Here is a 22,736-nt window from a genome sequence, read left to right as displayed (position 1 = left end):
ATGAAATCTCTCTGAACTTCACAAACTAAGGAAACATTTTGAGCAAAGGATACTCCAAGCAATTTAAGCACCTAATGCACAGAAACAGGAATTTAATAATGCATTGTCTTAACTCATGTTCTTTGACTATCAGAGTTGGAAGAAAACTTAGAAATCATCTTGTCTAGCCTAACTTTACAGGTGAGTATGCAGGTTCAAAGATTTAAGTAATTTGTCAAAAGTTGCAAAGACAGTGAGTGCCTGGGCGAAGATACCAAAACTCAGTTTCCTCAATCCTAGGATACCTGCCCCCCACCCCGCCCCGCCCTTGTTAACATGTGCATGGTTTTAATTGTTATTTCACCAAAAGTATACCTGAACCACACTTTATTCTTTTCTTATACACTGAAGGCCCAGTTTCATTTCCTTGGCTATTCTTCCATAGTTCTTGAAAACATGGTCCCCTCTATGTGCTTCTACCCACTCCTTTGGCTACAATATCTTTATATAAAAGCATCCAGATCTAAACCTCTGTCATGATCTTTCTCCTCACACTGGATCTACACTGGACATCTTCATCAGAGCTCCGAAATAAAGTATATTCTTTCCTCTGCTACTCCTTTAATATTCCCTAGTTGAATTAATGGATCATCCACTTAACATAGGCTAGAAGCTTTGGAATCACCTTTTTAAACTTTTAAAAAATTTTTAATTGGAAAATTGCTTTGCAGTTTTATGTTGGTTTCTGCAGTACAACACCACAAATCAGTCATAATTCTATACATATCCCTTCCCTCCCTTCCCTCCCCCCATCCCAATCTTCTAGGTCAGGAATCATCTTTAATTCCAGTCTCTCTTATCATCACCCTAAATGCCTCCTGAAGACACTACATCCTTTCCATTTTCCTGGTGCACACACAGCTGAGGACTACTACTGTACTTATATTCTGATTGGAGTCCCTGCCAATCATCTCTTCCACAACCAATCTGTTTTCACAGTGCCTTTCAATTCCCTTCCTTAAATATACATTTGATCCTAGCATGGTTCAAGCTCTCTTGACTTCTTGAGTGAAACAAGACTCCCAACTGAGGGACTGTAAACTTTTTCTATGAAGGGACAGATAATAAATATTTTAGGCTTTGAGGATCATACTCAATTCTGCCATGGAAATGCTACACATAATACACAAAGGATAATCATGGCTGTGTCCAATAAAATTTTATTTATGATTTTTATGTGCTATAAAATATTATTTTTCTTTTTTCTTCCCAGTCATTTAAAAATATACTTAAAAAAAAATTCTTAGCTCATGGATCACTTTAGAAACAGATGATGCACCAGATTTGGCCTATGGGCTGTAGTTACCAACTCTGCCCTAACTGGTTTTCTTGTCTCCTACATCAGCTCTCCAAGTTCACTCTATACAGCTGTCTGAGTTGGGATCCTAACCCCAAAAGTTGATAATGTTAGAAGCCCTGATTATAATATTACATTAAGAGTAATCCCTTATTCTCAGAATGGCCAACATTCCAGAATATGGCCCACAACACCCTTCCTCTGGTCCCTCTCCCTCTCTTGCCAAACACCCAAAGTAACGGTAGAGCCTACATTCTCTCCCAACTTTACGTCTTTGCATATATTGTTCCCTCTACCTGGGGTGTTTGCCCCACCCTTCTCTACTTTGAGGACTCCTATTCATGAACTCAGAAAGCTTTCCCTATCTCCTTCACCTCCAATTAACGGAAAGAGACAGGTCTCTTTCCTGTGTGCCTCTGTGGCATCTTCATTTCTCTCATTACACTGTTGTCACTCTACTGTAACTGCATATACAGATCTGGCTCCTTTGTAGAATGTGAACAACCTAAGGATAGGAACTGAGTTTTTTTTCTCTCTATGTCCAGGGCCAACCAATGCACGTAAAAGATAGTAGGTGCTCAATAAATACTCATTAAATAAGTGGATGGTATATTTACTAATTGAGTCCTTCAAAAAATGTTGAATTTCTATTTTCCATTTTTAAGTCCAATTAGATAAAAAAGGGAAATTCCAAAAGAAGTGACAGATTGACCTATAAATTTCTACTCATTTTAAAATTTTATTTGCCCTAGAAGATTTGAAATCCTTATTTTATCACTGTTTTATAGCATCTTTTTCATATTTAATTTTAAACTTTGTTTAGAATATGACATTCAAAATATTTAAATTAAGGCTAAATGAAGTGTTACCTGTGTTAGATTTATTTATTTCGGCTAAGAACAAAATATATGCAATTTCTCAGTCACACACTTGAGTATATAAATCAATAAAGAATGGTGAAGGGAAGCAAATGCTAAAAAAACCCAAATTGTGTATCAGAAATATTTAGTCCAACAAGCAAGTCATTTTCTGTGCAAAACAGAGATATATACAGTTCCTTTCATTTTTATTGTCATCTTTAAGTTTATGAATGTGGATTTTATAAAACATGAACATAAACTAAGTGTAAAATGCTTACAAAAGAGTACTGCATTTAGAAAATAGATAATTAAGCTTTATTTTCTATAAAACTAAGTTAAATTTCTGTAGACTTGTAGTAAATAAAGCTCAATAGAAAAAGCTTTCTATGGAACCAAGCAAAACCGTTTTTCTTAAGAACAAAGGAATTAGTTACCACCAGTCCATTTTCAGCAGTTGCTGCATCTTAATATGCTCTACTTGCAAGAAATGGATCTTGTCAGACAGTACAAATTGATACAGCACAGGAAAACTCTCTATGGACTTTGACTTCAGAAATTAACTCTCTGAATAAGATAGAATGGCAAAGCGGACAAAACCAGCATTAATATTTATTTATTGAAGTTCAGCCACACTGAGACATTAAAAGCTGTCCTATTTCTGTGGGTTAGTAGTACTTAGCACACAAATGGTTGGTTCTCAATAGAAGTCTGACAGAGAAGAAAAACTATTACATATCATGATCAAGCTAAATTCTGAAACTTCTAAGATTAAATAACCATAGGAACTATGTTAACATTATGTTCTCACTTCTATAGTGAAATACTTTAAATAGGCATTAAAAGAAAGGCTATTATTCTGCAGTATTAAGCAATTTTTTTCTCAATAAAGTGTTTCAACTATTGGGATTTTTCCAGATATCACGTGTATAAATAATTTATTTTCTTTCTTTCGTTTTTTCCTTTCTCTCTTTCTCCTCCTTTCTTCTCTTTTCTTTCATTGTTTAAAAGGGAAGTTGGCAAACCATTTGGAATATTATCATAACAAAATGTTTTTTAACAAAGTTTGATTTTAACAGAACTAGAGGCATCTTAACACTAACCGAAAACTTTGGGAGGTTCAACAACCTCTAGAATATTTTTTTTCTCCAAATGCAGGCTGTTCAAGTGGTGCTTTTCTCCATCTGTTATCATACCGTGCTCAGAATTACATTGTCATATTTAATGTAAAAGGGATCAGTCCCCTTTCATAGTTTAAATTCAACATTTTACTATGATTAGAAGACCAGTGTTTTTCTAATTTATGAATAAACCAAATTTTATAAACTCATGTAGGTATTTAGATAAAGTTCTCTCTAAAAACTGAAAAACTCTAAGAATTGAACAAACCCAAAGGCTTGATCTGAAAACTGAAAAATTGTACTAAAACTTGAAAGGAAAAGAAACCATCTATGTGGTACTGTGAAACACCTACAATCTCAGTTTGAATTTTTCTCTGTGTCTGTATATTTATGCATATTGTGTGTGTTTTCAATATAACAAATTTCTCGATGTTTACTACCTAAAATGTATTATTGTAATTTAGGGCTGAGCTATGTGTTCACTAAAGTTTTATGACAATGATGCTGTCACACCAAAATATCTCATGATGGAGGTGATGTAATTTGAAACCACGATGGTATAAGCAGGGTTACAGTAATGGTTTAAACATGAACAGAGTCGGTCAGTTCCATCTCTAACTTTTACACCTCCTTAGGACTCAGGTTGCTTATTTTGTAGCACTTCCACCTCAGTTTGCATCTTAGGATATCTTTTGTCTCTTTCACCACTGACAGTATCTCACTATTTTCCTAAATATATTCCTCAGATACTTCAGTTCAACATTTTTATTAGACATAAAATTAACAGGAGAGGTAGTGGCTGTGGTAGAAGAAATATGTCATTTTGCTTATATTGATAGAGAATCACCTAAATATTTGAGCATTGTAGATGAAAGGTTTTGTAATCTATCAGTAATTCCCTGCCACACTTATCATTCACATATCTGGCTGTTTTGCTTACCACATCTCCACTTTTCTTAATATGCCTAGAAACTGTGTGTAAATTGAATGACTAAGACTTAACTCTAACAACTGTTTGGAAGCCTGTGGCAAAAATCCGAGGAATGAAATTGGTGCTATGGTGCATAATGGGATTAGGCAGTACCTGGTGAGGTGCAGTTGGTGCTCGGATTCGCCCAGCAGTTCTGTCAGTTTCAGGCACTCCTCTCTGGCCCGGGTTGCCTTCTCCTGCTGCTGTTCCAAGCGCTGCTTGCTTTCACTCAGTTCTAAACTCAATTTCTCTATTTCCTTAGGCAGAGAGAAGAGGGTGAAGAGTATCACTATAAAATATATGCACTTGAATTCAAAATTATCTCATTTTTATTTTTGCCATGAATTTCAATATGATGAAAAATTATTAGAAAATTTAGGCTAGCTTCCACTTTATGACAAAGGGAATTAACCCAGCCAGAAATGCACATTAGTGAGGATTTTTTGGATCGTAAGATGCAGTCTAATTTTAAAAATGAAATGATTAAATGAGGATAGTCAAAATGGATAATCTGTGTTTTGAATCTAAGGCTCAGTCTCTTTAAAAAATAATACGACCTTAAAAAGTCACTACTTTTTAAATATAACAGTTTTGTTTGTGAGATAAGATCAGACATGTGCAGTGATTTACATCAAATGTGAGACTTGATTTTAAAAGACACATTTATGGTTTCATTTGGATGTTTTGAAAATCAAATTAAATGGTAAAATAATTTAAGATATCTTTTAGAAAAATATGAGGTGTAAAAGAAGACATCATTATGATACACAGTATTATTTGGAAAAAATACTTTAGGAAAAAATAAAATGAGAAATTTCAATGTATGACATTGCTGAGCATATTTAATGTATGACATTGCTGATCTAAAATAATATTGCATTAAAATTGCATTTAAAGGGCAATAAAACCACTCTGATATTAACAAATATAAACATCAAAATATATAAAAATCTATAATAGCTTATTCTTTGGTTTCAGTATGAAATTATACTTTCTTATTGAAACTCAAATATTTCAAAGCAAAAATACTTTACATAGAATATGGTTTAAATAATTGACACATTAAAGTACAAATATTTATCTATTATAGAACATCCATAATTTAAAAAAAAAAGAAAACAGAGATAAATATTCAGACCATTAAAATAAGAAAAACAAAATAGGGGAAAGTAAAGAGTGAAATATTTTCAATTCAGCAGAAAGCAAGAAGAAATTTTTATAAACAAAAATACAGTCCACTCTTGGAAAACAAAACCATGTCTAAGTAGAGTTTTAAACTTAGTATTTAAGTACATTTCAAATTTCCTCATGTCATTACTCAGTATTCTGAACAATCTACAACTACACTGAATATATCAGGCAGGATAAATTGTTTATTTTTCTACATTTATTGCACTACAAATATTCAGTTTATCTCCATCAAAACTGTATATTACCATATAATAAAACAACATATAAGCTATTTAAAAAAATTATGTAATAATGAGCATATTGCTTTCATTCAGAGTAGATTTTCTATATCTTTCAGATTAGATTACTAAGTGAAACTGATTTGTTTAAAATATTTTAAATTGTTAAAGTTTTATCAATACATTTCTATCTTATTATGCATTATAATTAAAAAGATAGGAAAACATAAGAGAAAAGCCTAGCCTACTAAGTTTGGTCTAACATTTATGAAATTAACAAAAAAGCAAAGTAGAACTGGAATTACATGTTAATTTTAAAATTACAAAAAAGTACCCATTAATTTTTTTTTGCTCCTGCTCACGCTCAGTCACTTCAGTTGAGTCTGACTCTTTGCAACCCCATGGACTGTAGCCCACCAGGCTCCTCTGTCCATGGGATTCTCCAGGCAAGAACACTGGAGTGAATTGCCATGCCCTCCTCCAGGGGATCTTCTTGACCCAAGGATCAAACCTATGTCTCCTACATCTCCTGTGTTGCAGGTGAATTCTTTACTGCTGAACCACCAGGAAATTACAAAAATTTATCCATTAATATTTTTACACAGTGCTATGTGCAAGAAACTATGCTAAATATTATGATGGACTCAGAGTTTTCACATCCACACTCAGGACTTAGCAATTCAGTTGAGTAAATGAGACAAACACACACAAAAAGACAACCAAAGTATCAAGCATGTAAAAAACAACAAATGAGTCTTAGAGAAAATCTGTGCTTCAATAGGCCAGATTAAGGATATACTTAATGGGCAAGAAAAGTGGGAAAGAAGGTAAGGCCACATAAACTCACGGAATGATAGATTAGACCAATTATCAAACATTTTAAATTCTAGATTTATAAAGCTGTATTTTTCCTTATAGATAATGAGGAAATAATGATTTAAACAGGTATGCAACATGAGAGAAGCTGAGTTTCAAAATACTGGATTAATGTGTATGATCATTAAGACAGTAGAGACTGGCAGTAATAGTAGACCACAAAAAGATGGTTGCAATACTCCAAATATAAGAAGTAGTGACAGTTAAAACAGAAATATAAAGAGAACATGATGAGTACATGTAAATAAAAGGATAGATATCAGAAGATAACAAAGATGACTCCTGAATTTTGAGTTGAGAGGACACTACACAGTGATAGAAATAGAAGATGTATAAAATTCTAAACTTCCTTCAAAAGAAAAGGTGTAACAATTTTTGTCAGCACCATCCAACAACAATAATGTATGTGACCTTATATTGGTAATCAGGTTTTATGTATAAAGTAGCTGCTTTCTTAGTCTCATGTAATAAAAAGTCAGACGCTATGCTGAATTCCAGTCAAACACAGAGATAAAGAACATGGGCCCAAGAATCAACAGAAATCAGGGCTTAGACACAGCTCAGGCACTCTCCAGCTCTGTGACCTTGGACAAGTCACTCAACTCTTACCAGTTTCTTCAGTCTAAAATGGGAGTGCCAACTCTAGAAAGCTCCTAAAACTATTGGGAAGACAAAAATGAGATGGCAAATACTTACCAGAGTGCCTAGGATATAGCAAGAACTGAATAAAAAACAGCTGGTATCATTACTGCTGATTTTTCTCTACCTTTCAAGAGCAAAAATATAAGTAAAGGAAAAAGACCTTCCTAAGGATTTATGGTTATCCCTGAGCACCAAAGAGTTCTTAATTTAATTCAATAAAATTTCCGGATAAGCACTCTTTTGGAGGACACTGAATAAAACTTTATTATAATTTCAAAATGCAAAAAGCATTTTTGTTAGGAAGATGGAAAGTCACTGCCTGATTCTGATGATCTGTGCCAGAGAAACAGCTTATTGGTGCAGATAATCAAAATCAACAAATAATCGAACCAGCTGGACCAGGGCTCAACACTTACTCCCCGAGTCAGGAAAATCTGCCATGGCACCAACTCCAATAGTTAGAAGAGGAATCTCTTGCCAGAAATGCCATACTCCCACTGGCAGGACAACCCTTTGCTTTGCCCAACTAGGTCAGGGCTGCTTCCTTGGCTGTATACAGTGGCTCAGGGATGAAAGACCACAACAGTCATAGGCCAATTGTACACTACTCTCAAAGTACTCTATTAGCCTGCAATGTACACTGCAGTTTGACATGGCCATCTCCTGGCTAACTGGGCAAAGACGAGTCCGGATAGCTTTACACTTTATCAAAAGATATACTTCAAGTCATGAATGTAACCACCAGAATAACTAAAAGTTGTTCAATTGTCAAGTCATGTCCGACTCTTTGTGACCCCATGGACTGCAGTATGCCAAGCCCTCCCTGTCCCTCACTGTCTCCAGGAGTTTGATGAAGTGCATGTTCATTGAATCAGTGATGTTATCCAAAAATCTCAATAAGTAAAAGTAGAAATGGTTAAAAGTGGCTACCTCAGGAGAACACTACCAAGGAAGGGATATGGAGAAAGAGACTACTATTCATTTATAATCTATAATGCACACAATTTTCTTATTAATCATTTCTTTTCATTATTTATTAGATTTTCTTATCAAAGCAATGTGCCTAATTCAAGTCAAATAGTACTCAGTTGCTCCTAACAAAGAAAGGTAGTGCCTGTGCTCTTCCCCTCCCCGTCTCTAGGCCAAATCCTCAGTGGCACATAGTATCCATCCCTGATATTCATATTCCTACTTTAAAATAACATACTTGCTTCCCTGGTGGCTCACATGGTAAAGAATCTACCTGCAATGCGGGAGACATGGATTTAGTCCCTAGGTTGGGAAGATCCCCCGGAGAAGGGAACAGCTACCCACTGCAGTGCTCTGGCCTGGAGAATTCCATGGACAGAGGAGCCTGGTGGGCTACAGTCCACGGGGTCACAGAGTCAGACACAACCAGGCGACTTTCACTTTTATCACGCTATCCTTTGATTTTGCTACATAAATTTCATCTATTGATTTCCTATGTGGCACTAGTGGTAAAGAATCCACCTGCCAATGCAGGAGATGAAAGAGACGAGGATTTGATCCATGGGTGGGGAAGATCCCCTAGAGAAGGAAATGGCAACCTGCTCCAGTATTCTTGCCTGGGAAATCTCATGAATAGAAGAGCCTGACGGGCTACAGTCCATGGGGTTGCAAAGAGTTGGATATGACTGAGTGATTGAGAACTCATCCATGTAGATTTCCTATATTAAAAAAGGTAGTGATTTATCTCTCTTATACCACCCAATATACCCACCTCATCCGCCTCTATAACAATTTTGGTTAAATCATTAGTCGGTAGTTCATTTACATTATAATGATTATAGAAATATTGTTCATTACTGAGATAAGCATTATTCTGCTTAAATTAACTTTCTTGTAAAAATCTTTTATTATTTATAAAATTAACTGCTTGCTTTTTTAATAGTTTATTTTTCTAGGTAAGTAACATTTTTTCCCCCAAATGTTCAAACAGTTCTGTCAAATACCCATTCATAATATTTTTTCAATAGTGAAACATATCAGTAAATCATTAGTTCCTTTAAATTATTTTCCTAGATATATCCTGCTTGGTGACATGTCTAGCCTGGTTGATCTCTGATTTGGTTGATTTTCTTACACATGCTCCTATTAGAGTTTCTTGTTTTATGTGTTTTAAGTCAACCTGTTTCTGTTTACCCGCTTCTGTAGTTGAAATACATTCTCCGGGTAACTTTCACAAGAAAGGGTACACAAACAATGCATTTTCAAACAAGTATCTGTATGCCTGAATATGTTGTTATTCCATGCATATCCTTGATAGTTTAAAGTGAAAGTCACTCAGTCATGTCTGACTCTTTGCAACCCCATGGACTGTACAGTCCATGGATTGCTCCAGGCCAGAATACTGGAGTGGGTAGCCTTTCCCTTCTCCAGGGGATCTCCCCAACCCAGGGATCAAACCCAGGTCTCACGCATTGCAGGCGGATTCTTTACCAGCTGAACCACAAGGGAAGTCCAAGAATACTGGAGTGGGTAGCCTATCCCTTCTCCAGCAGACCTCCCTGACCCAGGAATCAAACTGGGGTCTCCTGCATTACAGGCAGATTCTTTACCAACTTAGTTATCAGGGAAGCCCACTTGATAGTTTGGCTAGGTACAATATCTATGCTGAAATTAACTTTCATTCAGGATTTTCCATTCTGAAGAAGATCAGCCCTGGGATTTCTTTGGAAGGAATGATGCTAAAGTTGAAACTCCAGTACTTTGGTCACCTCATGCGAAGAGTTGACTCATTGGAAAAGACTCTGATGCTGGGAGGGATTAGGGGCAGGAGGAGAAGGGGATGACAGAGGATGAGATGGTTGGATGGCATCACTGACTCAATGGACGTGAGTCTGAGTGAACTCCGGGAGTTGGTGATGGACAGGGAGGCCTGGCGTGCTGCGATTCATGGGGTCACAAAGAGTCAGACACAACTGAGTGACTGAACTGAACTGAACACTGTCTTCAAGATTGTAATATTACAATTAAAAAGCCCTGTGCTATTATGATTCCTAATAGTCTGTGATTTGCTTTTTTGTTTCTAAAAGCCTTTATAATAATTTTCCCCTGGAATTTTGCAACTTTACAATGCTAGACCTTGGAATGGGCCTTTTTTCATACACTGTGCTGGGTTTTCCGTAGGCCCTTTTTAATCTGGAGGTTTTCTTTTGTTTGAATAAATTTTCTTATATTTTTATTTTAAAATATTCTGATGCCATACATTTTAATAATTCCTTTTCCTGGAACTCATGGACATTGGGTTTTGGCTCTGTTGCATTGATCACCTAATTTTATCTATTTGTCTTCTGATTCTAACTTCCGAGATAGTCCCTTGACATTGTGTTCCAAAACTTCTATTGAATTAAAAAAAATCTTTAGCACATCTTTCATTCCAGGAGTTACTTCTTTTTTCATTGCTTTTATATAGCACGCTATTTTATTGTATGACTATAATATTGTATGCCTCCATTAAAATATTAAGGCATTTTAGATGTTTTCCTCTGCTATACTGCATCAGTTTCCTTTTTTACTGTTTCTTTTAGGCACTCTATTATGTAAGAGGCTCTCCTCAAATACGTAGTGATACTCGGCTGTCTTTTTATATTTGAGAATGAAGTATTTAACAAAGATTTGGTGTAATGGTTTTTGGGTAATGTAAAAAGTTTATATTATTCTTCAGCAAATATTTACTTTTATCTCCTTCCACTGGTAATGAGATACACTATATCTCCCCAATGACTTTCGGCTTCGTCATCTCATTTCAATTAGCCATTAGAATTTTCATGTTGATAATGAAAGCAGAAGTCATAAACATGTTTTTGTAGTTTGACTCTGTTTTTATACTCTGGTGCTTCTCCATGAGAAAAGCATGCCTTGAATAGCTGCTGTCCCTTTTGCCTGGACCACATAATAAATACGTGTGGATCAGAACCAAACCCAAACCATAGCTCAGACAATCACAACCTGAAGCAGAACCACCCAGTCAAATGTAGCACAGATCAGTCAAATTCCAGATGACCTGAAGATTCATAAACATGAGCATAAATGATTGCTATTGTAAGCCATGAGTTTTTTCAACATAAAATAACTGACAAACCACTCTAAAGGAACAAAAGGAACACTCTAAAGAATTCTAAAGAAACTAAGGGTCAAAAACAATGAATAACTGTCCAAAGAGTAAATCTAAGTCTTGAATCAGATCTTCTGATTTTGCTCCTCTGTTCAAGCTGATTTTAGAAAAGGCAAAGGAACCAGAGATCAAATTGCCAACATCCGCTGGATCATCAAAAAAGCAAGAGAGTTCCAGAAAAACACCTACTTCTGCTTTATTGACTATGCCAAAGCCTTTGACTGTGTGGATCACAATAAACTGTGGAAAATTCTGAAAGAGATGGGAATACCAGACCACCTGATCTGCCTCTTGAGAAATCTGTATGCAGGTCAGGAAGCAACAGTTAGAACTGGCCATGGAACAACAGACTGGTTCCAAATAGGAAAAGGAGTACGTCAAGGCTGTATATTGTCACCCTGCTTATTTAACTTATATGCAGAGTACATCATGAGAAGCGCTGGACTGGAAGAAACACAAGCTGGAATCAAGATTGCCGGGAGAAATATCAATAACCTCAGATATGCAGATGACACCACCCTTATGGCAGAAAGTGAAGAGGAACTAAAAAGCCTCTTGATGAAAGTGAAAGTGGAGGGTGAAAAAGTTGGCTTAAAGCTCAACATTCAGAAAATGAAGATCATGGCATCCGGTCCCATCACTTCATGGGAAATAGATGGGGAAACAGTGGAAACAGTGAGAGACTTTATTTTGGGGGGCTCCAAAATCACTGCAGATGGTGACTGCAGCCATGAAATTAAAAGACGCTTACCCCTTGGAAGGAAAGTTATGACCAACCTAGATAGCATATTCAAAAGCAGAGACATTATTTTGCCAACAAAGGTCCGTCTAGTCAAGGCTATGGTTTTTCCTGTGGTCATGTGTGGATGTGAGAGTTGGACTGTGAAGAAGGCTGAGCGCTGAAGAATTGATGCTTTTGAACTGTGGTGTTGGAGAAGACTCTTGAGAGTCCCTTGGACTGCAAGGAGATCCAACCAGTCCATTCTGAAGGAGATCAGCCCTGGGATTTCTTTGGAAGGACTGATGCTAAAGCTGAAACTCCAGTACTTTGGCCACCTCATGGGAAGAGTTGACTCATTGGAAAAGACGCTGATGCTGGGAGGGATTGGGGGCAGGAGGAGAAGGGGACGACAGAGGATGAGATGGCTGGATGGCATCACTGACTCGATGGACATGAGTCTGAGTGAACTCCGGGAGTTGGTGATGGACAGGGAGGCCTGGCGTGCTGCGATTCATGGGTCACAATGAGTCGGACATGACTGAGCGACTGAACTGAACTGAACTGAACTGTATCATAAATTAGCCAACAACTTTCAATTTCTTTTCTTTTTAACCAAGATCCATAGTAAGAAATACATTTTATACCACGGTTTAGAAACATATACACTCTCCCACACATATGGATAAATGTAACTATTATATCATAAAACAATACTAACCCTAATTATATTTGAAGCACTCAGATATTTCCTATTCCTTCTAATTCTATTCCCCTTAAAAAAAGAAAAACTTTTGGTTTTACCCCATAAAAATTATTTTATAACACAATTTAAAAAGTAGCGAAGGAGTCAAGATGGTGGAGAAGGAGGAAGTGAAGTTCACCTCTCCCCACAAGTGCATCAAGAATGCATCTGCAAATGGAACAATTCTCAAAGAGCACTGGCTGAACATTAGCAGAGATCTCAGACCCCTAAAAGGACAAAAAAGACCCAGGCATAACCAGGTAGGATGAAAGAAAGAAGAAGGGAGAAAAAAAGGAGAGGAAGAGGGATGGTAACGGCATCACTGGTGGGGGAGCTGAAGGACAGAAGAGGTTTTTACAAGGGAGGCAGCCTCCTCAGCAGTGGGGAGATCAGCTGGGACAGAATGCGAGCATTGGGGACTATCAGAGGAGAGCACAACAACTGGTCAATGGGGCAGAACAGAGTGAGACCTTTACAGCTGGTCTGTGCCCCAGCCTAAGATGTGTGTCCACTGGTACAGATGGGGGCTAGGTTCTGAAACATGGGTTTGGAAAGCAAATCCAGAAAGGGGACTGCTGTTAGCTGTGAAGAGACAGCCTGAGGGGACAGGAGTGAGGAAATCCATAACCCTGAATGCTTGTGGAGGAAACCTGGACTCCACAGAAGCAAAACGCTATTGTTGAGTGAAGTGCAAAGGGCAGGGCCATATTTGCAGCCTCGGTCACCATGCACTGGCCTCTGCCTCATTGCGCATTAGGGAGACTCCCACCAGGGCTGACTTTCATATGTCCATGGCCACTGGCCAAAGTACCTCATTCCAGCCTGGGCTGGCTCTCTTGTGAACACAACTGCAGACTTCCCCAAGCACCTGTCCCCACCCCTGCAGCCCCAGTGGCCGCCATCTCATCCTCCTCACTCTATCTCCTCAATAGTAGGTGCTCTTGCGACCACAGTCACCACCACTTCTGTACCCCTTTCTTTCTGGGGCAGATTCGTGTGATCTGGGGCAACCTTGAGAGCAGATCCCTGTGGGGCTGAAGCCACAGCTAAACTCCAGAGGTCATGCAACTAAGGAAGAAAAGCTAAAATCTCTCCTTGCAGCTACACAAACCATGAACTGATATTGCCATGATTGGCTTTGTAAACTCAGTGCCTACAAAACATCTGAATGGACAAGCTCCCCAGGTAAGACAGATCTAGTTTTAACAGCTGTAAACTTTGTGAGCACAGACATGTCAGGGTTGGGCCAGGCCAGAGTCTGAGCTGCCTCCATAGTGCCTACAGGGGTCCAGATCCAGGATTACTGCAGTCTTGGGACCTGACTTCATTGGACCTATCTGAGACTAATACAATATTCTAAGTCAATTATACTCTAATAAGAGTTAAAAATAAAAAAGAAATAGAATCACAGATATAGAAACACTTATGGTTACCAGAGGGTAAGAGGAGGAAGGATAAATTGGGAGCTTGAGATTGACATAAATACACTACTATATATAAAATAGATAACTAATAAGAATCTACTATATAGCCCAGGTTGCTCTAGTCAATATTCTGTAATGTCCTATATGGGAAAAGAATCTAAAAAAGAGTGGATATATGTAAATGTATAACTGATTCACTGTGCTGCTGAACAGAAACTAATACAATATTGTAAATCAGCTATACTCCAATAAAAATTAAATTTAAAAATTAGGGTATATTTATGATTATTAAAAACTATATTTTAATATAAATTAAGTAGAATGAAATAATTTCATTACGATAAGTTCAATATCTTATATTAAATAACATATTAATTTCATTAAGTTCAGTAAGTTCAACTTCTCCTGATTTCCTGAGTAAAAAAAGACTTAAGAAATGAATGTAAAACCCATTTTAAAAATTGGGCCATCTTAGTTCCAAAGAATAACTTTACTTGGAATGAAAAAGTAGCATATAGGAACTATTTTAATCCAATGGTAGTGATTTATCCCTGCTAATAAATATGTGAATTAAAAATTATTTAATAATCATTAATCTAGGGTAATTTATTTATACACATAAGAAAATGAGAAAAGAAAAAATACTACAGAACACTAGGAAGACTGGCACTCTCGCACAGCGAGAAAGAAGAACCTGTGGTTTTGAAGTGGTCAAAATTTGACAATGTGAATTTATCACTCATAGCCCAATGGATGAATTCATAGAATATATTTAGAAAAATAAAGTGGTGCATGATATTGAAAAATAAAGCATAACAATATATCACTTGAAAGATAAACGATTGTTTCTATCAAGTTCTGTGTGGATAAAAAGAATGTACTCATCTGAAATTGAGTATTCATCCATTGACACTTTTATTAACTTGTTGATGTTAAGAAGGACTTTACCAAACCATTAATAAGGTTGACTGTGAGCTGCACTAGCTACCTACGGGTATATAAAATTAATTTAATTAAAATAGAGAACATAGCTCCTCAACTGCATTAATCACATAGTGCTCAGTAGCCACATATAGATCATGTCTGCCATAGTGAACAGTGTAGGTATAAAATATCTCATCATCACAGAAAGTTCTACTTGATAGCACTGGTCTATAAAATAGCCAAACTTATTACTAAGACCCACTCTCCAAACTAGACTCTTGGAAAACCAGCCTATGTAAATAAAAAGACATTATAAGTAATAGGAAAGTCATTTTAGAAATGGACAAAAATGGTTGTCTTTACTGTAGTAGATGTAGAAGTGTAAGCAGCTCCTTTACCCTTTTTCTGTTCATTCCTGTTTTCTTCTGGTCTTAACCAAAAAGACGAGATCATGACACAGCATTTAAGCTAACTTCAGATTTCTGCTTTAATGAATGCACACAATGCCTTGCCTAATCTATTGAAGCCTTTCCCGCATTAGAAGGTGTAAGAATGAAGAATCAAGTAGCTAAAGAACGGATGGTTCTCTGCCCCTAGCTGCCCCTTAGTAAATGTGCAGGCAGACCCCACCGGTGCAGTTGCATCGTGAGGGTAAGAGAGCATCCGACTGCACAGGCAGATCACACGAGCAAGACAGCATCCTAAGGAAGATCAGAAGTCAGAAGGTTTGCATGAAATGGAAAAATGATGAAGATTCTTACCTCCTATTTTAATGATTAACTATGATTTTTTTCCCTTTAAAAACTCATGGCTAAGCAGAATCTTCAGAGTTGGTCCCTGGACAGAAGTGCACCTTCTCCCAGGTTGCTGGCTTTTCTGAATAAAGCAGCTTTCCTTTCTACTGACACTTGCCCCTCAATTTATTGGCTTTGAGTGGCAAGCTAATTGAACAAACCTGAGTTCGATAACCAAAGGTTGCTGATAGCATCCTAGAAGTTCTGCTCCTGCTTATCATCATTGAGGGCACACAATATTGATTTAATATGCGTTTCAGTTCAGTTCAGTTGAGTCGCTCAGTCATGTCCGACTCTTTGCCACCCCATGAATCGCAGCACGCCAGGCCACCCTGTCCATCACCAACTCCCGGAGTTCACCCAGACCCACGTCCATTGAGTCAGTGATGCCATCCAGCCATCTCATCCTCTGTCATTCCCTTCTCCTCCTGCCCCCAGTCCCTCCCAGCATCAGAGTCTCTTCCAATGAGTCAACTCTTCGCATGAGGTGGCCAAAGTACTGGAGTTTCAGCTTTAGCCTCATCAGGCCTAATAGTAACACTGACACCAGCCATCATTTCTCATGTGTCAGGCACTGTGTTACTATTTCATACTATTAGATTTTCTAGCTTTAATCTCATTTTGTATTCATGGCAATCTTGTAAACATAAATATCCTATACTTGTTTTACAATGAGAAAACAGACACAGATATTTAATGACTTATACAAAATGATACAGTGGCAGAGATGGGATCAAAATGGGATTAATCTGATTTCAAGTCCTATACTCTTTATACTATACTGTATATTATCTTCCTAAACAAACTTCAGAAGATAAAAAGAAAAATGACAAAATGTGCTTCCTAAAACCTCTTGGACTACAACTTGTCATGGGTAAAAAACATGGACAGACACTGAGAAAAGATTAACTCGAGATGTCTGGGATCAAATGTCACACTAGCTAACTCAAGGCTCTCAATTTGCAAAGCTGTGGCTGAGATTCACTTTGAAGAAGCATTTCCTCAAGAGATTTTAGAGGTAGCCTTGAGGGTGTGGAGTTTGAATGTGCTTAGCCTTAGGTCCCAAAGTTTATATCTTTTACAACACAAAGACTCCACATAGCAGGAGAGTCAAAGTGGCACTTGACCTTTTAGCCTTCCCAATACAATATGTAGCAGTTGGTAAAACTTTTCAGTTTTCTAATCATTTCTGACTCCTAAATCAATTCTTACTCTAAGCAAATATTCTTTAAATAGTTTTAATAAAAGTTTTTTTTTTTTTTTCTCTTTCCATAATGATAAAAGAAGTGGTATCAACGGATCACTTATACTCAGGAGCACTTCCTTGGAGCTAAAGGAGCACTCAAAACAAGTTTTCAAAACACATGAGATAGATCTATGGCAAAAAAAGTACCTCTCTACAAGAGTGGATCTCAAGAGAAGAATTTAAGACATCTGGTACAAAGCTGATTCTGTTACACTGTGACAATACAGCAGCCTTTTTTGTTAAGCAAAGTTCACACTGCTGTTAGGCGAAGCCAGAAAATTCATGGGCAACAATAAGAATCATCACAGCCCTGTGGTCAGGTGATAGGATTACTTTTGTGGGCTGGTTTCCTCCTTGTCTGCATTCATATCTGGTCTCCATCTGAGTAAATAGTAATCTATCCCAACAACATTAAAAGTAAAATGATATGAATTAAAGGTTTTTAAGGGCGTGCCCTGGTGGTCCAATGGTTAGATCTCTGCAGTCTCACTGCCAAGGGCCCAGGTTTGGAGAACTAAGTTCCCACAAGACCTGCAACATGGCCAAAAAAAAAAAAAGGTTTTTGAGAAACTGTAATAGGAATACATGGTTCTAAACACCTATAAATCAATACATACAAATCCATGTAGACTATGTAAATTTGAATGATTCAAAAGGTTTTCAAAATTAAGTTTGACCATATGGAATATTTACCTTACAAATTAAATTCAGAACATAACCCTCTCCTGAAATGTCATTATGCTATAGTGAAATATAGTTTATTTTAGTAGTAGAATTTATTTCAATGGGCTGACAAATAATTTTAGTTCTATATTTACAAACATTCTAGAGGGTGAATGGGTCAGTTAAATACGTTACTATATTTAATAGCAGGAATGAATTGCTTTTGCTATCATTAGCGAAGACCCTGGGATTTGTCCCTATAAATATCAAGGGACTGTAACTCCAAAGACTTGCAAACAGATTCCTAACACTGTCTCCTAATCTGCCCCCCACTCCCAGTTGCAAGTTGATTGAATCAGTAATGCCTGACTACTGGACAACTACAAAGTTTAATGTATCTATACGTACTGGGTTGGCCAAAAAGTTTGCTTGGATTTTTCCACAAGATGTTATGGAAAAACCCCAATGACCATTTTCTCCAATCTAATAAAAATGTCCTTGGAATGACTGCTTAATTATTTACAAATTCACCTAATTGAATTATCATCCAAGAGAATATTTCTGTTTTACTCATAGCAGTACCTTAAGAGCTATATTAATGGAGTTGATAAACTCAAAACATGTTAAATCTTTGGCAGTTTCTTGCTTCACAAAGCTAGTAATCCTATGGTATCTATCTATTCTACTGCACATGTCTTAAAATGTTTATTTTTTTTTTAATTGGAGGATAATTGCTTACAATATTGGTGTTGGTTTCTGCTGTACAACAACGTGAATCAGCTATAAGGAAATACGTATGCCCTCCATCTTGAGCCTCCCTCCCCTTCTCCCCCTCATCTCACCCCTCTAGGTCATCACAGAGTGCCAGGCTGGGCTCCCTATGTTATATAGCAGCTTCTGTGTGTGTGTGTACTAAGTTGCTTCAGCCGTGTCCAACGCTCTGTGAGCCTATGGACTGTAGCCCGCCAGGCTCCTCTGTCCATGGGATTCTCCAGGCAAGAACACTGGAGTGGGTTGCCATGCCCTCCTCCAGGGGATCTTCCAGATGCAGGACAGCAGCTTCTGAGAGCTATGTATTTGACACGTGGCAGTGTACATATGTCAGTGGTACTTTCTCAATTCGGCCTGCCCTCTCCTTCCCCTGCTCTGCCCACAAGCCCATTCTCTACAACTGTGTCTCTATTGCTCTGTAAATAGGTTCATCAGTACCATTTTTCTAGATTATGGAATCTAGATTATGGAACCAGATATATGCGCTGACATTTGTTTTTCTCTTTCTGACTTACTTCACTCCATGCAACAGGCTCTAGGTTCATCCACCTTAGTTCAACTGATTCATATTCGTTCCTTTTTGTGGCTGAGTAACATTCCATTGTATATATACACCACAACTTCTTTATTTTATCTGTCGATGGACATCTAGGTTGCTTCCATGTCCTGGCTATCGAAAATAGTGCTGCAATGAACACTGGGGCACATGTATCTTTAAAAAATTTAAACATATTTATTTTTAATTGGAGGATAATTGCTTTACAGTACTGTATTGGTTTCTGCTTATGGAATCAGTCATAGGTATACGTATGTCCCCTTCCTCTTGAACTTCCCTCCCACCTCCCACACCATCCCACCCCTAGAGGCTGTCACAGAGCACTGGATTTGAACTTCCTGCATCATATTGCAAATTCCCACTGGCTATCTAATTTTACATATGGTGGTTCAGACGGTAAAGCGTCTGCCTACAATGCGGGAGACCCGGGTTCATTCAACCCCTGGGTCGGGAATATCTCCTGGAGAAGGAAATGACAACCCACTCCAGTATTCTTGCCTGGAAAATCCCATGGATGGAGGAACCTGGTAGGCTACAGTCCATGGGGAGGCAAAGAGTCGGACACAACTGAGCGACTTCACTTCACGTCAATATATGTATATGTTTCAATGCTACTCTCTCAATTCATCCCACTCTCCCCTTCCCCGACTGTGTCTACAAGTCTGTTCTCTATGTATGCACCTCCATTGCTGCCCTGCAGATAGATTCATCAGTACCATATTTCTATATTCCATATATATGCATTAATATATGATATTTGCTTTCTTCTTTCTGACTTACTTCACTCTGTAAAATAGGCTCTAGGTTCATCCACCTTATTAGAACTGAGTCAAATGTACTCCTTTATATGGCTGAGTAATACTCCATTGTGTATATGTACCACAACTTCTTTATCCATATGTTATGGACATCTATGCTGCTTCCATGTCCTGGCTACTGTAAATAGTGCTGCAATGAACACTGGGGTACATGTGCCTTTTAGAATTATGGTTTTCTCAAGGCATATGCCCAGTAGTGGGATTAGTGGGTTATGTGATAGATTTATTCCTAGTTTTTTTAAGATTTAATAGTTTTTTCATACTGTTCTCCACAGGCTGTATCAATTTACATTTCCATCAATAGTGCAAGAGGGTTCCTTTTCCTCACATCCTCTCCAGCATTTACTATTTATAGACTTTTTGATGATGGCCATTCTGACTGGTGTGAGGTGATACCTCATTGTAGTTTTGATTTGCATTTTTCTAATAATGAGCAATGTTGAGCACGTTTTTATGTGTTTGCTGGCCATTTTTATGTCTTCTTTGAACAATTAAAATGTTACATTGGAACATTTAACAGTATTATAATGTTTTTGTTGAGAGAATATAACTAAAAAGACCAATGCAGGTCTAAATTCTGTGTACACATGAAGGAAATCCTTTAATATACTGTAACCATCCTTGTTCGGAGAAGGCAATGGCACCCCACTCCAGTACTCTTGCCTGGAGAATTCCACGGATGGAGGAACCTGGTGGGCTGCAGTCCACGGGGTCGCGAAGAGTCGGACACGACTGAGCGATTTCACTTTTACTTTTCACTTTTATGCATTGGAGAAGGAAATGGAAACCCACTCCAGTGTTCTTGCCTGGAGAATCCCAGGGATGGGGGAGCCTGGTGGGCTGCCGTCTATGGGGTCACACAGGGTCGGACACGACTGAAGTGGCTTAGCAACTTAGCAACAACCATCCTTGTTACAACATTTTTTGCTTTAACTTTTAAAACAAAGTAAAGCTCAAAAAATAATGGCTTGGCTTCTTATTTTCTAGAAGGAAATTATGTCAGCAATGTACTTAACATTCTGATTTGATAAAAAGAGAAACCATTTTACATTTAAAAAGTTAATATATAAAATTGACTTTAGGGGAACATTAATAATGAACTGGTGCAACCACTATGGAAAACAGTATGGAGTGTCCTCAAAAAATTAAAAATATAACTATCATACAATTGAGCAATTTCACATCTGAGTATTTATGTGAAGGTAATACACTAAGAAAGGCAATACCAAAGAATGCTCAAACTACCGCACAATTGCACTCATCTCACACGCTAGTAAAGTAATGCTCAAAATTCTCCAAGCCAGGCTTCAGCAATACGTGAACCGTGAACTTGCAGACTTTCAAGCTGGTTTTAGAAAGGGCAGAGGAACCAGAGATCAAATTGCCAACATCCGCTGGATCATCGAAAAAGCAAGAGAGTTCCAGAAAAACATCTATTTCTGCTTTCTTGACTATGCCAAAGCCTTTGACTGTGTGGATCACAATAAACTGTGGAAAATTCTGAAAGAGATGGGAATACCAGACCACCTGACCTGCCTCTGGAGAAACCTATATGCAGGTCAGGAAGCAACAGTTAAAACTGGCCATGGAACAACAGACTGGTTCCAAATAGGAAAAGGAGTATGTCAAGGCTGTATATTGTCACCCTGCTTATTTAACTTATATGCAGAGTACACCACGAGAAACGCTGGGCTGGAAGAACCACAAGCTGGAATCAAGATTGCCGGGAGAAATATAGATAACCTCAGATATGCAGATGACACCACCCTTATGGCAGAAAGTGAAGAGGAACTCAAAAGCTTCTTGATGAAAGTGAAAGAGGAGAGTGAAAATGTTGGCTTAAAGCTCAACATTCAGAAAGCTAAGATCATGGCATCTGGTTCTATCATTTCATGGCAAATAGATGGGGAAACAGTGGAAACAGTGTCAGACTTTATTTTTTTGGGCTCCAAAATCACTGCAGATGGTGACTGCAGCCAGGAAATTAAAAGACGCTTACTCCTTGGAAGGAAAGTTATGACCAAGCTAGATAGCACATTGAAAAGCAGAGACATTACTTTGCCAACTAAGGTCCGTCTAGTCAAGGCTATGGTTTTTCCTGTGGTCGTGTATGGATGTGAGAGTTGGACTGTGAAGAAGGCTGAGCGCTGAAGAATTGATGCTTTTGAACTGTGGTGTTGGAGAAGACTCTTGAGAGTCCCTTGGACTGCAAGGAGATCCAACCAGTCCATTCTGAAGGAGATCAGCCCTGGGATTTCTTTGGAAGGACTGATGCTAAAGCTGAAACTCCAGTACTTTGGCCACCTCATGGGAAGAGTTGACTCATTGGAAAAGACTCTGATGCTGGGAGGGATTGGGGGCAGGAGGAGAAGGGGATGACAGAGGATGAGATGGCTGGATGGCATCACCGACTCGATGGACATGAGTTTGGGTGAACTCCTGGAGTTGGTGATGGACAGGGAGGCCTGGCGTGCTGCATTTCATGGAGTCACAAAGAGTCGGACACGACTGAGCAGCTGAACTGAACTGAACTGAATGCACTACTATCTTGAAAAGATATCTGCATTCTTATGTTTGTCACAGCATTATTTACAACAGCCAAAATACAAAAACAACCTAAGAATCCATTGACAGATGAATGGATAAAGAGAATGTGATACATACACACACACACACACACACACACACACACACAATGAAATATCACACAGCCATAAGAAAGGAAATT

The 22,736-nt window shown here is 38.0% G+C and overlaps 1 protein-coding gene across 18 annotated transcripts in view; it reads right to left on the bottom strand.

Moving 5' to 3' along the window:
* SDCCAG8 (SHH signaling and ciliogenesis regulator SDCCAG8) overlaps positions 1–22,736 on the bottom strand; it is a 243,518-nt gene that overhangs the window by 108,935 nt on the left and 111,847 nt on the right. For all 18 annotated transcript variants that reach the window (XM_044943060.2, XM_025287254.3, XM_044943061.2 and 15 more), the window contains exon 13: positions 4,399–4,541. In XM_044943060.2, the coding sequence (XP_044798995.2) occupies positions 4,399–4,541 (143 nt within the window). The remainder of the gene's footprint in view (positions 1–4,398; positions 4,542–22,736) is intronic.

Source organism: Bubalus bubalis, chromosome 5, assembly GCF_019923935.1.
Source record: "Bubalus bubalis isolate 160015118507 breed Murrah chromosome 5, NDDB_SH_1, whole genome shotgun sequence".
Taxonomy (NCBI): Eukaryota; Metazoa; Chordata; class Mammalia; order Artiodactyla; family Bovidae; genus Bubalus; species Bubalus bubalis.
The sequence above is the reverse complement of the archived record's forward strand: the minus strand, read 5'-3'. Positions and strand labels throughout refer to the sequence as shown.